The sequence below is a fragment of the Cherax quadricarinatus genome, chromosome 15 (assembly GCF_038502225.1).
Source record: "Cherax quadricarinatus isolate ZL_2023a chromosome 15, ASM3850222v1, whole genome shotgun sequence".
NCBI lineage: Eukaryota > Metazoa > Arthropoda > Malacostraca > Decapoda > Parastacidae > Cherax > Cherax quadricarinatus.
In genome coordinates, this window is record NC_091306.1 from 35,328,288 (window position 1) to 35,344,233 (window position 15,946).

General features: G+C 38.4%; 1 protein-coding gene across 6 annotated transcripts in view; it reads right to left on the bottom strand.

Moving 5' to 3' along the window:
• Positions 1-1,134: 1,134 nt before the first annotated feature.
• Gpo1 (glycerophosphate oxidase 1) overlaps positions 1,135-15,946 on the bottom strand; it is a 188,494-nt gene continuing 173,682 nt past the window's right edge. For all 6 annotated transcript variants that reach the window (XM_070085280.1, XM_070085279.1, XM_070085283.1 and 3 more), the window contains one exon: positions 1,135-2,101. In XM_070085280.1, the coding sequence (XP_069941381.1) occupies positions 1,255-2,101 (847 nt within the window). In that variant the 3' untranslated portion in view covers positions 1,135-1,254. The remainder of the gene's footprint in view (positions 2,102-15,946) is intronic.

The window sequence follows — 15,946 nt, forward strand, 5'->3', positions numbered from 1 at the left end:
ACCTCTCTCATACATAATCACTGTCTTTGCAGAGGTGCTCAGATGTGACAGTTTAAAAGTTATCCTCCAAACTGCCAATATCCCAAACCCCTCCTTTAACCCTTTGACTGTTTCAGTCGTATATATACGTCTTACGCACCATTGTTTCTGACGTATTTATACACGTAAATTCTAGCGGCTTCAAATCAAGCAGGAGAAAGCTGGTAGGCCCACATGTGAGAGAATGGGTCTGTGTGGTCATTGTGCACCACATAAAAAAAAATCCTGCAGCACGCAGTGCGTAATGAGAAAAAAAAAAAAACACTGACCGTTTTTTTGGATTAAAAAGCTGACTTTGAGGTATATTTTCGTATAGTATTTATCATTGTATTCTCGTTTTCATGGTCTCAGGTGATAAAATGAAAAACTTGTTACAGAAATACAGATGATTTTGATTACTTTCATGATGAAAATGACCTTGAAATTGAGCTCAAAGTAGCGGAAATGTTCGATTTTTACCAATGTTCAAGAGTAAGCAAATCACATCACACGTCCAGTACACGTCAACTGGGGAGTCTAATATTCTTTCGCTAGTCCACTGATATTATTTATACCATTTTTACAATAATGCAGTAGTCTGCATAACAGTAAATTTTGTATTTTTTTATATGAATAAAAAATCAAAATAGAAAGCAATAGTAATATAAGAGGGGCCTAGAGACATGACTAATGAACAGAGGATATGTTATTTTAGTGCCAAGAAAGTCTACATTGATTATTCTAGACCCTATTTTGAAATTGGCATCTTTTTTAATTTGCATGAAATTGGCCAAATTGCCAATTTCTGACCACTTTATTGGGTAGTTCAAATCGGTAAATGGGCGGTTTCTTGTACTCAACAGATAGAAAATATGGAGTTCTAAAGAAACAGCTATGAGTTTGGTCAACTGGAACAAAGGAATTGGCCAAAAACAGGGCTCAAAGTCGGCGAAATCGCCGATGCGTATATGTCGCCGAGACCACTAACTTCGCGGGAACGTAATTCCGTGAGTTTTCGACCAAATTTCGTACTTTTGGTGTCATTACCATCGGGAAAAGATTCTCTATCATTTCATAAGAAAAAATAATTTTTTTTTTTTCCAAAAATTTATCGACAGAATGGCAGTTTCAGAAAGGGGCCTGCGACAGTCAAAGGGTTAAAGTGCAGGCACTGTACTTCCCATTTCCAGGCTTATAAAATACTGTAGTTTTTCTGAAGGTTACCCAATAAACAAATTATTTGCCACTAACCTCAACATCTGGACTCAAATAATTCTTAACTTCACGAAGAATAAACTGGATATCATCTTCAGTAGGAGAGGGAGTATGAGAGACAGCACAAGGAGTGTCAGTTGTTCCTGCAATGGTACGTCCCTCCCATGGCAAAAAGAAGATAACTCTACCATCTGATGTGTTTGGGTCTAGTAATCCCATTTGTTCTGGTGAGTAATAGTCAGGGAGAGTTATATGAACACCCATACTTGGCGCACATATTTCCTTGGTAGATTGATTTTCCATTTTACGGATGGAATCGGTGAATGGTCCAGTAGCATTAATTACACACTTTGCTCGAACAGTCATCTCTTTTCCAGTCAATTCGTCTTTGACTCTTGCACCACGTAAGCGTTCTTGTCCACTCTCATCTTTTTCTTTGAGAAGAGATATAGCTCTTGCATGATTGGCAATTGTAGCGCCAAGCCTTGTAGCAGTAAGAGCTATGGAGAGGTTCATCCTTGAGTCATTGTGCTGACCATCATAATACACAATTGCTCCTACCAATCTGTCCTTTTTCAACATTGGAAATACTTCCAGTGCTCGTGCTTTACTTATAGCATATGAACTTTTGATGCATTTACTACCTGCAACTAAATCATACATTTTGATGCCCACCCAGTAGTATGGAAGCTGCCACCATTTGTAAACAGGTAACATAATTGGCAGAGGATATGATAAGTGAGGTGCAATGTCCAGTAAGTTTGCTCTCTCATGAAGAGCTTCCTTTACCATTCTGTACTGCTCCAGGTCTAACCCTAAGATTGCTTTCTGCAGGTAACGAACTCCCCCATGAATGAGCTTGGTTGACCTGCAAAGAAGAAATTTTAGGTGGTAACATAACATCAATATATACTACACTACATCTACATTCATTACTTAAGTCAAAATGGATTACATTATTTAGATAATAAATAATCACTGCTATTCAATAAGTAAACAGTATCTTATGAAAAAAGCACAGACATATACTTGATAACATCATATAAAATATATACAAGCAGCTATCAAAAAGTTCCTGAAGGGCTATAAAAAGTTTGTGGACTTCTGCAATTTTTTTTTTCAGGCTTACCTATTTACCTAGTTGAAGCTCTCAATGGGAGGCTATACACTGATCTCAGTGCCTCTGCCACTTCTTGAAACATTTCTAAAACTCTTCTTTCTTAATGGCATTTAGCACATCCTGTGATCCTGCTTGACTCTCATTATTAAAAGGCTGCCCCCTTGACTGCCATTTTTATTTTTGAGAAAAAAAAAAAGTCACAAAGGGCTAGACCTGGGTAGTAGGGAGGGTGGGGGGGGGGCAGTCACCATGTTGGTTATAGCCAGAAAACAGTTTTTGATGATGGTAGACAATGAGAGTATTCATCACCCTTAACCCCTTGACTGTCAAAACCCCAAATCCTGAGGTGTCTTCTGGTGTTGAAAAATTTTTGAAAAAAAAAAAAAAAAAAATTCTTATGCAATGATAATCTTTTCCTGATGGTAATGACACCAAAAAAAAAACCACAGGGATGGCACTAGAAGCTTTCTTGGGGTCCATGGTGACTTATTTTGCAGTTACAAGCACTAAAAACACTGGGATAATGTGAAATGTGCCAAATGTATGTGTAGATGCGACCGCACTGGCTGGCTTGTAAACACTGGTGCTGAGGTCACACGTGGGATGCGTCCTGAACGAATCGTGTGAGGTGAGTTTTTTAGCGTGAGGCGAGGCAAGATTTTTGCATTAAAATGTATCATATGGCGGATTTAACGTAACATGATGCCATCATACGGTGGGGGTCCACTGTATATACATCAAACACGGTGGCTCATAAGACATATATATATGACCGAAAAAGTTAAAAGGCTAACCCTTTCAGGGTCAGCAGGCCCTCTCCTAAACTTGTTCTCAGGGTTGGAAATTTTTCGAAAAAAATATTTCTTCTTATGAAATGATAGAGAGTCTTTTCCTGGTCATAATGACACCAAAAGTATGAAATTTGATGGAAAACTTACGGAATTATGCTCTCGCGAATTTAGCGGTCTCGACGATGTTTACGCATCGGCGATTTCGCCCACTTTGAGTCCTATTTTCGGCCAATTCCAATACCAGAAGACAAAAATCATAACTATTTCGCTAGAAATCCATTTTGTCTATCGAATGAGTACAAGAAACCACCCATTTCCCGATTTCAACTATCCAATAAAGTGGTCAGAAATTGGCAATTTTGCCAATTTCACACAAATTTCAAAAGATGCCAATTTCCAAATAGGGTCCAGAATAAACAAGATAGACATTCCTGGCACTAAAATAACATTTCCTCTGTTCCTTAGTCACATCCCCAGGCCTCTTACACCCAAACTTTTCCTCACCAACCTAAACAGGACACATGACCACAACACAAGACACAGATCTCTTTTTGATATACCTCGTGTCCATATCACACTGTAAAAACTCTATGCACATAAAGGGCCCTGAAATATGGAATTCATTACCAGAAGATATTAAAGTAACCCAGTCTGAAAATCAATTTAAGACTTTTCTCAAAAGCCACTTAATCACCCTAGACTAAATGCTAAATACTCCGTACACATTTACTCACCTATGTACTACCACATCATAACTGAAACAATCACATTGAACCTTTTATCCATTGTTGACAGGAATATGTAATTGAATCATTGTTTTTCACAAAAGCATTTTAGAATATAAATACGTATATCTTTGTATTATACAAATTTTGATTCGTTTATAATTAATATTCTACTGTACAACTATGATATACTACTCCTTAGTATTAAGTAGAATGCAAGCCAATAATGTTAAGTTGGCCCATAATGCCTAGGCATAATAGAGGCTCTCTTTGCATTGCATCCCACTATTGTATATACACAATCTCAATGTACTGTTTGCAAAGACATTAAATAAATAAATAAAGATTTACTGTTATGCAGACTACTGCATTAGTGTAGAAATGGTGTAGAAATGGTATAAATAATATCAGCGCACTTTTGAAAGAATATTAGACTCACCAGTTGACGTGTATTGGACACATGGCATGATTTGTTTACTTTTGAACTTTGGCAAAAATCGAACATTTCTGCTACTTTGAGCTCAATTTCAATGCACTTTTCTTTGTGAAACCAATAAAAATCATCTCAATTTCTGTAATATGTCTTCCATTCTATAAAATGAGACCAGGAAAACTAGAATACAACCATAAATAGCATACAAAAATACACTGTAAAGTCGCTGTTTTAAACCAAAAGCACGGTCCGAGTTTTTTTTTCCTCATTATGCACTGTGTGCTGCAGGATTTTTTCATACTGCACAAACTGACCACATACCTCAATTACTGGGAGCGCTTGAGGTTCCTAAACCTGTATTCGCTGGAATGCAGGCGGGAGAAATACATGATTATATACACCTGGAAAATCCTAGAGGGACTAGTACTGAACTTGCACACGAAAATCACTCACTACAAAATCAAAAGACTTGGCAGACGATGCAACATCCCCCCAATGAAAAGCAGGGGTGTCACTAGCACGTTAAGAGACCATACAATAAGTGTCAGGGGCCCGAGACTGTTCAACTGCCTCCCAGCATACATAAGGGGGATTACCAACAGACCCCTGGCTGTCTTCAAGCTGGCACTGGACAAGCACCTAAAGTCGGTTCCTGACCAGCCGGGCTGTGGCTCGTATGTTGGTTTGCGTGCAGCCAGCAGTAACAGCCTGGTTGATCAGGCTCTGATCCACCAGGCCGCCTGGTCACAGACCGGGCCGCGGGGGTGTTGACCCCCTGAGCTCTCTCCAGGTAATAGACCCACTTTCATATGTAGGCCTACCAGCTTTCTCTCGCTAGATTTGAAGGTGCTAGAATTTATGCGTACTAGTACGGCACCAACCCTGGCGTGCAAGCTGTACTAGTATGGAAGGGGTTAACTACAGTTCATCCTGGTTGGGATCATGAAAACCATTCAATACACTGTGTCCAACCCATTGCTTGGTGGCGTGCATTTCCGTTAAGAAGCACTGGAACAGAATTAATTTTTCACTGCTGACACTCATTTCCATTAACCCTTTCAGGGTTTCGGCTGTCCTAGTATGGCTTACGCACCAGTGTCCATGAGGTACTAGTACGCATAAATTCTAGTGCCTTCAAATCTAGTGAGAGAAAGCTGGTAGGTCTACATATGAAAGAATGGGTCTATGTGGTCAGCGTGCGCAGTATAAAAAAAATACTGCAGCACACAGTGCATAATGATAAAAAAAAAAACTTTGGCTGTGTTTTTGGATTAAAACAGATACTTTGCACTATATTTTCGTATGGTATTTATTGTTGTATTCTAGTTTTCCTGGTCTCATTGTATAGAATGGAAGACATATTACAGAAACTGGGATGATCTTGACTGGTTTTACAATGAAAAGTACCTTGAAATTGAGCTCAAAGTAGCAGAAATGTTCGATTTTTACCAAAGTTCAAAAGTAAACAAATCATGCTAAGCGTCCAATACACGTCAACTGGTGAGTCTAATATTCTTTCACAAGTGCGCCAATATTATTTAGACCATTTCTACACTAATGCAGTAGTCTGCATAACAGTAAATCTTATTTTTTTTGTGAGAATAAAAATTCAAAGTGGAAAGCAAAAGAAATGTAAGAGGGGCCTGGGGACATGACTAATGAACAGAGGAAATGTTATTTTAGTGCCAGGAATGTCTTTCTTGTTTATTCTGGACCCTATCTGGAAATTGGCATCTTTGAAATTTGTGTGAAACTGGCAAAATTGCTAAATTCTGACCGCTGTATTGGATAGTTGAAGTCGGTAAATTGGTGGTTTCTTGTACTCATTCGATAGAAAAAATGGAGTTCTAGCGAAATAGTTATAACTTTCGTCAACTAGTACATTGGAATTGGCTAAAAATTGGGCTCAAAGTGGGCAAAATCGCCGATGTGTAAACATCGTCAAGACCGCTAACTTCGCGAGAGCATAATTCCGTAAGTTCTCCATCAAATTTCATACTTTTGGTGTCATTATGATCGGGAAAAGATTCTCTATCTTTTCATAAGAAAAAATAATTTTTTTTTTTTAAATTTGGGGGACCCTGAGAACAACTCTCTGAGAGGGCCTGTGGACCCTGAAAGGGTTAAGGAACACCAAGGAAGGTAGGCCAGAGACCATCCCACTACACATTGGGTAACTCAACTGTTTTGGCACTAAATGTCTAGAAGTAAATATACACAGATCTAAATGGATTGTGAAAACATGCAATTATATTAAGTTTTATAGCCTGCATGAACTGTAATAATGTTGGTAGAATTACCAACAATATGTATAGGTCTCCCTCAACATTCACGTTTTCAACTTTCACGGGCTTCACACATTCGCGAATTCCCAACCGCCAAATTCCCAACCTCCAAATTCCCAGCCGCCAAATCATATTTAAGTTTCCCGCCACCTGCGAGTCCCTACTACCCTCCCTCCGACCCCCGCAACTTGCAGCCAGCCCTCCCACCACTCAGTGTGGTGAGTGTTTTGTTTGTTTATTATTTGCTATTAAACTACAGAATAAATAATGTAAACCCATTTATGACTGCATATTGGAATGGCTATTAGGAAAGGTATTAGACGGTGACATCATGTGTTTACTCTTGAACACTGCAAAGAATTAAACATTTCTGCTACAGCTAATAATAACAATAGAAATAATAATAATAATAATAATAATAATAATAATAATAATAATAATAATAATAATAAATATGATATAATTGAAGAAGGAAATTGTACAAAAATACGAGGGAGTGGTTGACACATCGTCAGTGTGACTTTGTTTATGCTGGAGTGAACATTAGTCTCCCTGCTCTTCCAAACATTTCACAATAATTCATTGTGTTTGGTGCTTGTAGATTGAGTGTGACTGGAGTGGTAGAGGCAGTGATTGAGGCAATGGTATTTAATAACATACATGTTAATAATAATACATGTTATTAATAATATGTACTATTATTATTTATAACATGTTATTAAATACATACATGTTAATAATAATACATGTTATTAATAATAACATGTACTATTATTATTTATAACATATATGTTATTAAATACCACTGCCTCAACCGCTGAATAATTGTGAAATGTTTGGAAGAGCAGGGAGACTAATGTTCACTCCAGCATAAACAAAGTCACACTGACGATGTGTCAACCACTCCCTCGTATTTTTGTACAATTTCCTTCTTCAATTATATCGTATTTATTATTATTATTATTATTATTATTATTATTATTATTATTATTATTATTATTATTATTATTACTATTGTTATTATTAGCAATAGCAGAAATGTTCGATTCTTTGCTGTGTTCAAGAGTAAACACATGATGTCACTGTCTAATACCTTTCCTAATATCCATTCCAATATGCAGTCATGAATGGGTTTACATTATTTATTCTGTAGTTTAATAGCAAATAATGAACAAACAAAACACTCACCACACTGAGTGGTGGGAGGGCTGGCTGCCAGTTGCGGGGGTCAGAGGGAGGGTAGTAGGGACTCGCAGTGGTTGAGGAAGTGGTGGAGGCATTGGTAGAGGCAGTGGTATTTAATAACATACATGTTATTAACATACATGTTATTAAATAACATACGTTATTAAAGCATAACATGTATATATTTAGTACAATTTACGACGTTTTCATGTATTTTATGATTATTCATGGTTCAACAAGTTAAGGAAGCAGTATTGTAATATATTTCCCTACAATATATTGGGGGACCAAACATTCACGGTTTTTCAACATTCGTGAGGCTCTTCATCCCCTAACCCTCGCGAATGTTGAGGGAGACCTGTATAGTAAAAGGACACAAGTGCAACTAATGTGACATTTTATTTTGGCAACGTTTCGTTCTCCAGGAGCTTTGTCGAGCCTATATATACCCTCTGTGTCCATGTACTGTTTGTAACAGCTTGACAAAGCTCCTGGAGAGTGAAACGTTGCCACAATAAAATGTCACATTAGTTGCACTTGTGTCCTTTTACTTTACTGTATGAACTGTATCACTGTAGACAACAAGAGCATTTCACCCCTCCATGGAAGATGTGTAATTGGTTGTGCGGAAGAGCTTGCCCCATTTGCGTACACATATTGGCTTCTGTTGCTGAGGTAAGACTTGAGGTAGTTGAGGGAGTGCCCTCTAATACCATAGTGTGACAATTTTACATGGAGCAAGTCATGGTCAACTGTATCAAAAGCTTTACGTAAGTCAATGAAGATCCCCAGTGGGACTTCTTTTTTCTCTATTGCAGTGTATATATGTTCTAGCATGTGTATAATAGCATCATTAGTATTTTTATTAGGCCTGAATCCAAATTGGCAGGGGTTGAGAATGTTATGGGAGATGAGGTAGGAGTGGATTCATTTATGAATTAATTTTTCGAAGATTTTTGAGAGAGGGTGTAAATTGGATATTGGCCTATAGTTATTCAACTCTGTTTGGTCTCCTCCTTCATGGATCGGGGTGACCCTTGCTATTTTGAGAACTGTAGGGAAGGTGGAGGATTCAATGGATTTGTTAACCCTTTCAGGGTCCGTCCCGTAGATCTACGGCTGGTCAGTGAGTGTCCAAACCGTAGATCTATGCCAAAATTCTAGCGCCGTCAAATTTAGCACAAAAGCGCTCATAGGCCTACATGTGAGAGAATGGGTCTGCGCCGTGGGTGTGCGCCATAAACAAAAAATCTAGGCGCCTGCATAGCATTGTGGGAACGCCGGCTCAGTCACCCTTGTTCACCATGCCTCGTCGCAAGTCAGCTCTCACTCCCCGGAAAAATGGGACTCTCCTCTTCCTGTCTGATAGTTCTGACACTGATGGAAGTGGAAATGAAGACGAATTCTACGGCTTTGATAAGTTAGTGACCGAAAATAATGACCAGGATATCGATAATGGTGCAGAAAACCCCGACGATCCTCGACCTTCTACCTCTGGTGTGGGCACTCGTGACTCACGGTCGGGTGTTCCTAAACTTAAGAGAAAACTAATATTTTCCCGTGGCCTAGCCTCTGACTTCAGTAATGATGATGATTCTGACGTGGATTGTGATTTTATTGCGCTCGACGATCATTCGAGTAGTGATAGTGAGGAAACATATTCACCAGTGAAGCGTCGGTATGTTCGCCGCCGCATGCGCTCGGGTAGTGTACCCTATGCTGTGCCCAGGGGACGGAGTACATCCCGGAGTACATCCCGGAGTACATCCCATGGCCCTACACCCGTTTTAGGTAGTGATAGTGAGGATGATGTGGCTACACTTGGCATGGAGGGGCCACAGGCATCAGTGGATGGTGTTAGTGGGGCTGGTGGTGGTAGTGGCACCGCCATGCGTGACTCACTGTGCCACGCGGGGACCCACACTGCTGACTCGTCAGTTCAAGGACAAAGCGGAGCGTCACCCACCAGCCCGCCACAACCACCCGTACAACCAGCCTATGATGTCCAGTATCCACCAGCAAACCGTATCTGGGATTGGCAGCAAAATCCCAATTTTGTTCCCAGCCCTCACCACTTTGATGACTCTCAAAGTGGAATTCTACCTACCTGTCCCCTTGGAACCATGGCCAATGAACTGGAATTCTTTGAATTATTCTTTGACCAGCCATTGATGGAAATTATTGTCAGGGAAAGTAATAAGTATTTTCAGTACACCATGGCAAATACGATCTTATCACCACAGTCAAGACTACACAGGTGGAAAGAGACGACTGTTGCAGAAATGTATTTGCTTTTTGCAACAATAATGCTTATGCCTCACGTCTATAAGCATAATATAAAAGCATACTGGTCCACAGATTGGCTAATTTGTACCCCATCCTTCAGTGAAATAATACCAGTGAACAGGTTTATCTTACTGTTACGTATGTTGCACTTCTCTGACAAAACCAGGCCTGACAGAAGTGACAGGTTATACAAGATTAGAAATGTTTTCATGTATCTCAAACAAAAGTTCAGGATATACTTTTATCCATTCAAGAATCTTGTAATTGACGAGTCATTGATTTTGTTCAAAGGTAGACTGTCATTCAAGCAGTATATACCGAGCAAGAGGAACCGCTTTGGTATAAAATTGTTTGTACTCTGTGATTGTGACAGTGGCCTGGTGTTGGATATTGTTGTATACACGGGTAGTAAAACATTGAAAGATACCAAGATGTTATTGGGTATATCAGGTGACATAGTGAGAAACATGATGGCACCTTATCTTGGTAAAGGCCATACATTATATACCGATAACTGGTACACAAGCCCATTACTCAGTGATTTCATGCGAGTGAACAAGACAGATGTGTGTGGCACAGTGCGTTCTAATCGTAAACATATGCCCAGGCTCAACACAGGTGTTCGTGGTGATGACGTGCAGGTGTTTACTGCCAATGACATCATGGCATTACGGTGGCATGACAAACGAGATGTCACATTGTTGACAACCATTCACCGTAATGAAATGCAAGACAGTGGCAAAGTTGATCGAGTGACTAATGAACGTATTCGAAAACCAGTGACAGTGATTGATTATACACAAAACATGCGCTTGGTTGACAAGTGTGACATGCAGATTGGTTTTGTTGACTGTGTTCGTAAGAGTTACAAGTGGTACATGAAACTTTTCTTCCATCTCATGGACATTTTAATGCTGAATGCATATAATATGTACCAAATAAAGACTGGTAACAGACCACCGTATGGTGAATTTTGTTTGTCTGTTGTCAGACAACTCATAATGAAGTACCAGGTAACAACACCTGCAATATAACATGGTCCTCGAATTCATCACAATATACCCAAACGTTTGAGGAGAGAAGGTGATCATTTCATAATACAGCTTCCTTCAACTCAAAAGAAATTTGCTCAGAAGAGATGCATTGTCTGTGCACAAACAAAACGACGGCAACAAAGACGCAAAGACACTCGGTTTATGTGTGAGGAATGTAAGGTGCCTCTGTGCATGGTGCCTTGTTTCAAGGAGTTCCACAAGCTCCAGCAGTTCTAAAACCATGTCCAGTGATTGTAAATATGTAAATATATGATAGAACATTAGTATTATACAATATTTGTGCATGTTTATTGTAATAAACAACAGTGGTAAACAATAATATGATAATAACTTTAGTGCGGTTATTGTGTTCAATACAGTGAGTATATATATATCAATTATATACAGTATTGGTCTCTCAGGCCCCAAATGTTAGTAGGAATAGAAAAAAATTGGAAAAGAAAAGAAAAAACAACTAAAACAACAAAATAATATAATACGCGTATGTGGAATTCGTCGATGTTGCCGCCACCACATCATTTTCTACAAACTTCTTGGCACTGTATCTCGGTAAGTACTGATCAGATTCTAATTTTTTTTGTTTTATTACCTTCACAAAAATATGCTCTTTAATTCTGTAAGAAAAAATAATATTTTTTTTTTTCAAAATTTCTTGGACACTGGTGCGTGACTTCAGATTTTGGCCTTGGACCCTGAAACGGTTAAAGAGTGTTGCAATGATTGGTGATAGTACTTGTGACGCTTTTTTGTATATAAAGGGTGGTAAGGTATTTAAATCTCCTGCCTTATTTTTCAGTGCGTTGATAATAAGGGAGACTTTGTATGGGTTAGTCGGAGCTAGGAACAGTGTGTTAGGGTAGTTGCCTGTGAGGTAGTCATTTGGTGGGGTATCTGAGCTTGGGATATTATTGGCAAGGTTTTGACCTATAGTGGAGAAGAAATCATTGAGTCTGTTTGCTGTTTCTGTTGGTGGGAGTTGGGGTTCATCTGATTTCGCTAATTTTATTTCGCTATGTCGTGATATCTTTTTTCTTCCCAGAATTTCTGATAGGGTCTTCCAGGTCTTTTTTATATCACCTCGTAAGTTGGATAATCTGTTCTCATAATAAAATTTTTTTGCCCTTCTTATCAGGCTGGTTAGGATTGACGAGTGACGTTTTGTTTGGTCTCTGGTTATGTGACCCATTCTGTACTGTTTTTCATATCGGTGTTTTGTATTTATGGATTTGAGAATGCTGGGTGTTAGCCAGGGACTGTTCAGTCTCTTAGCTGTCATCTGTTTAGTTTTTTTAGGGCAGTGCTTGTTATAAAGGTATTGGGTCTTTTTTAGAAAATTATTAATACATTCGTCAATATCTGTATAGATTTCTAGCTCAGTGTGCCGTCAATGTTTGTTACTGCTGTTGCGAAGTTATTAATGGCTGCCTCATTGTGAAGTCTGAAGGTGACTTTAGTAGTGTCTTGGGGTATTTTACCAAGAGTTGTTATGAGGAAAGTAGGGTAGTGGTCTGTGGTATCTGTAATTATGCCTGATTTTAAAGGGGATATGGTGTTGGTCCAGATGTGGTCAAGTAGGGAAACACTAGTCTCTGTAACTCTTGTAGGTTTTGTTACTGTTGGTAGCAACATGCAGTTACTCATTGTGTTTGTGAATTCAGTAACGTGTGGGTCCTGGTCTTGCAGGAGATTTATATTGAAGTCACCTGAGAGTAGTAAGTGATCTTTGTTCATGCGTGCATCAGTTATCATACTTCCTAGGTTTTGACTAAATTGGCTAATGTTTGATTGTGGAATTCTGTAGATGTTTATCACTGTGAGAGGTTTTTGTAGGTATTTGGATTTGAATTTAGCTATTATATATTCCCCATGTTCATCCCTTGTGCAAGTATTAGTGATACATTCTAGTTGGTCTGAGTAGTATATAGCTGTGCCACCCCCTTGTTGGTCTGGCCTACAGTTGTGTATGATGATCCATTTAGCATTATGTTAAATGGATCATTTACAGCTTTGTTTCCAAACTGAATGAAATAGGTTTTATCAGTGTTCAGGGTGTGTTAGTCATCATCCAGGCAGATATTTTCTGTAATTCAGCATTGACTGTGTTTGCTAGTATGACTGTGTTTGGGTGGGAAAAGACATATGTAGTGTCATCTGCAAATAATATGGGTTTGAGTAGCTGTGATGCATTTGGTAGATCATTGATGTAGATGAGAAAGGAGTGGTCCAAGGACGCTTCCTTGTGGGACTCCTACTGTGATTAGTTGGGTGGAAGAGTTTGCATCATTTGCATACATATATTGAGTTCTGTTACTAAGGTATGAATTTTAGGTAGTTGAGGGAGTGGCCTCTGATACCACAGTGCATTAATTTGGAGTACAGCAGTTCATGCTCAACTGTATCGAAAGCTTTACGTAAATCAATGAAAATGCCCAGCGGGACTTCTTTCTTTTCAAGTGCGGTATATATTAGTTTTAGCATGTGTATGATAGCATCATTTGTGGTTTCATTATTCCTGAATCGAAACTGACAAGGGTTTAATATGTTGTGTGAAACGAGGTAGGAATAGATCCATCTATGAATTAATTTTTCAAAGATTTTAGAGAGCAGTGGTAAGTTAGATATTGGTCTATAGCTATTCAAGTCAGCTTGGTCACCTCCTTTATGGATCGGAGTGACCCTTGCTATTTTGAGGATTGTTGGGAAGGTAGACAATTCAATAGATTTGTTAAAGACGTTGCAATAATTGGCGACAATACTTGAGAAGCTTTTTTGTACATAAAAGCAGGCAAGTTGTTTATGTCTCCTGCCTTGTTTTTAAGGGTGTTTATGATGACCGTAACTTCAATGGGGTTGGTTGGAGCTAGGAATAGCGTATTTGGGTAGGTACTTATGAGGCAGTCTGATGGACGGGTGTTTGTGCTTGGTATTTTGTTTGCTAGATTTTTTCCTGTGGTGGAGAAGAAAACATTATGTCTGTTTGCTGTTTCGGTTGGTGTGAGTAGGGGTTCATCTGATTTTGCTAGTTTGACTGTTTTGTTTTGGATAACTTTTTAGTTCCAAGAATTTCAGATAGAGTTTTCCAGGTATTTTTTTCATATCACCTTTGATGTTATGTAATCTATTTTCATAATACAATTTTTTTGACCTTCTTATCAGGCTGGTAAGTGCTGACGAGTAACTTTTCAACTGTTCTCTAGTTATTTGACCCATTCTATACTGTTTTTCATATTTGTGCTTTGTGTTAATGGATTTGAGGATGCTTGGTGTTAGCCAGGGATTATTCAGTCTCTTTGCTGTGATCTGTTTAGTTTTTCTGGGGCAATGTCTGTTATAGAGGCCTTGGGCTTTTTTTAGAAAATTATTTGTACATTCATTCATATCTGTATATGTTTCGAGCTCATTTTGCCAATCGATGTTATTCATAGCTGCTATAAAGTTGTTAACTGCTGTCTTGTTATGTAGTCTGAAGGTTACTTTAGTAACATCTTGTGGTAGTTTGCCCAGATTAGTTATGAGAAAGGTTGGGTAGTGGTCTGTAGCGTTGTCTGTCATTATGCCTGATTTTAAAGGGGATATGGTGTTTGTCCAGATGTGGTCTATTAAGGAGATGCTTGTCTCGGAGATTCTTGTGGGGTTAGATATTGCTGGTAGCAACAGGCAGTTACTCATTGTGTTTGTGAATTTGGTTACTTGTGGGTCCTGGCCGTGTAGTATGTTTATGTTGAAACCTCCTGTTAGTAGTAGGTGGTCTTTATTCATGTGTGCATCAGTAATCATGTTTCCTAGTTTTTCACTAAAGTGATAAATGTTTGACTGTGGTACTCTGTAGATGTTTATAACTGTGAGGGAGTTTTTGCAGGTCTTTTGATTTAAATTTGGCTATGATATATTCTCCATGTTCGTCCCTTGTGCAAGATTTATTGATACATTAGAGTTGATTTGAGTAGTATAGCTGTTCCTCCCCCTTGCTGGTCTGTTCTACAGTTGTGTATGGCCATGTAGCCAGGACTGGTATAGACATCTGTAATATCAGGCTTAAGCCAGGTTTCTGTGAGTGTGATGATTGATATATTGGAATGAAGGGAATTGAGTAATGCTGTGAGGTAGGATCTGGATCTGGATCTGGATCTGGATCGTGAGGTCATCATAATGTTTGCTCAAGGATCTGACATTGTAGTTAAAGATGGTTATGTTATTGTTTGCACTAAGTAATGTCTTTGCTTGGTCTGCTGTGTAGTAATTACAGTTACTGGTTGATTCATGTAATTCATTTTGTGAAAAGTTTACATCAGGATCTATGCCTGTAATTATAGGACGACAGTAATTTTACAAACTAGATTTTCTGAGTAAAATGATACAAGATTTATATTGAATCTACAACTAGACTTATGACTAAGACTCCGTGATTAATCTAAAACTTGTAAAATTTTGAAAGAAAAAGGGATTATTACGAAATAGATAATTCAGTTATACACTTAAGCATCTAGTAGCACCTTAATTATTTAACAAGTGAGTTTATGAACTACAGTAGATATTTACAGCTAAAATAAAGGAGCTAATGAATATAATAATAAAAGAATGTATTAAAAGCTAAATCAGTAGCTCCTGAGGTAGTCAATAGCACCTGGAGTATTTTAATAAATGTTACTATAAAGACATGAGGAGAGAAAAAAAAAATAAATGAACTTGGGAATATAATGGCAAAATAGTGAACTTATTACACTTTAGCCCCTGAGAATAGCACTTTGATTATTTTAACAATTGTGAATATATGAACTGAGGTAGTTATATAAAGCTAAAATAAAGGAGAAAATATATAAAGGACTAAATTAA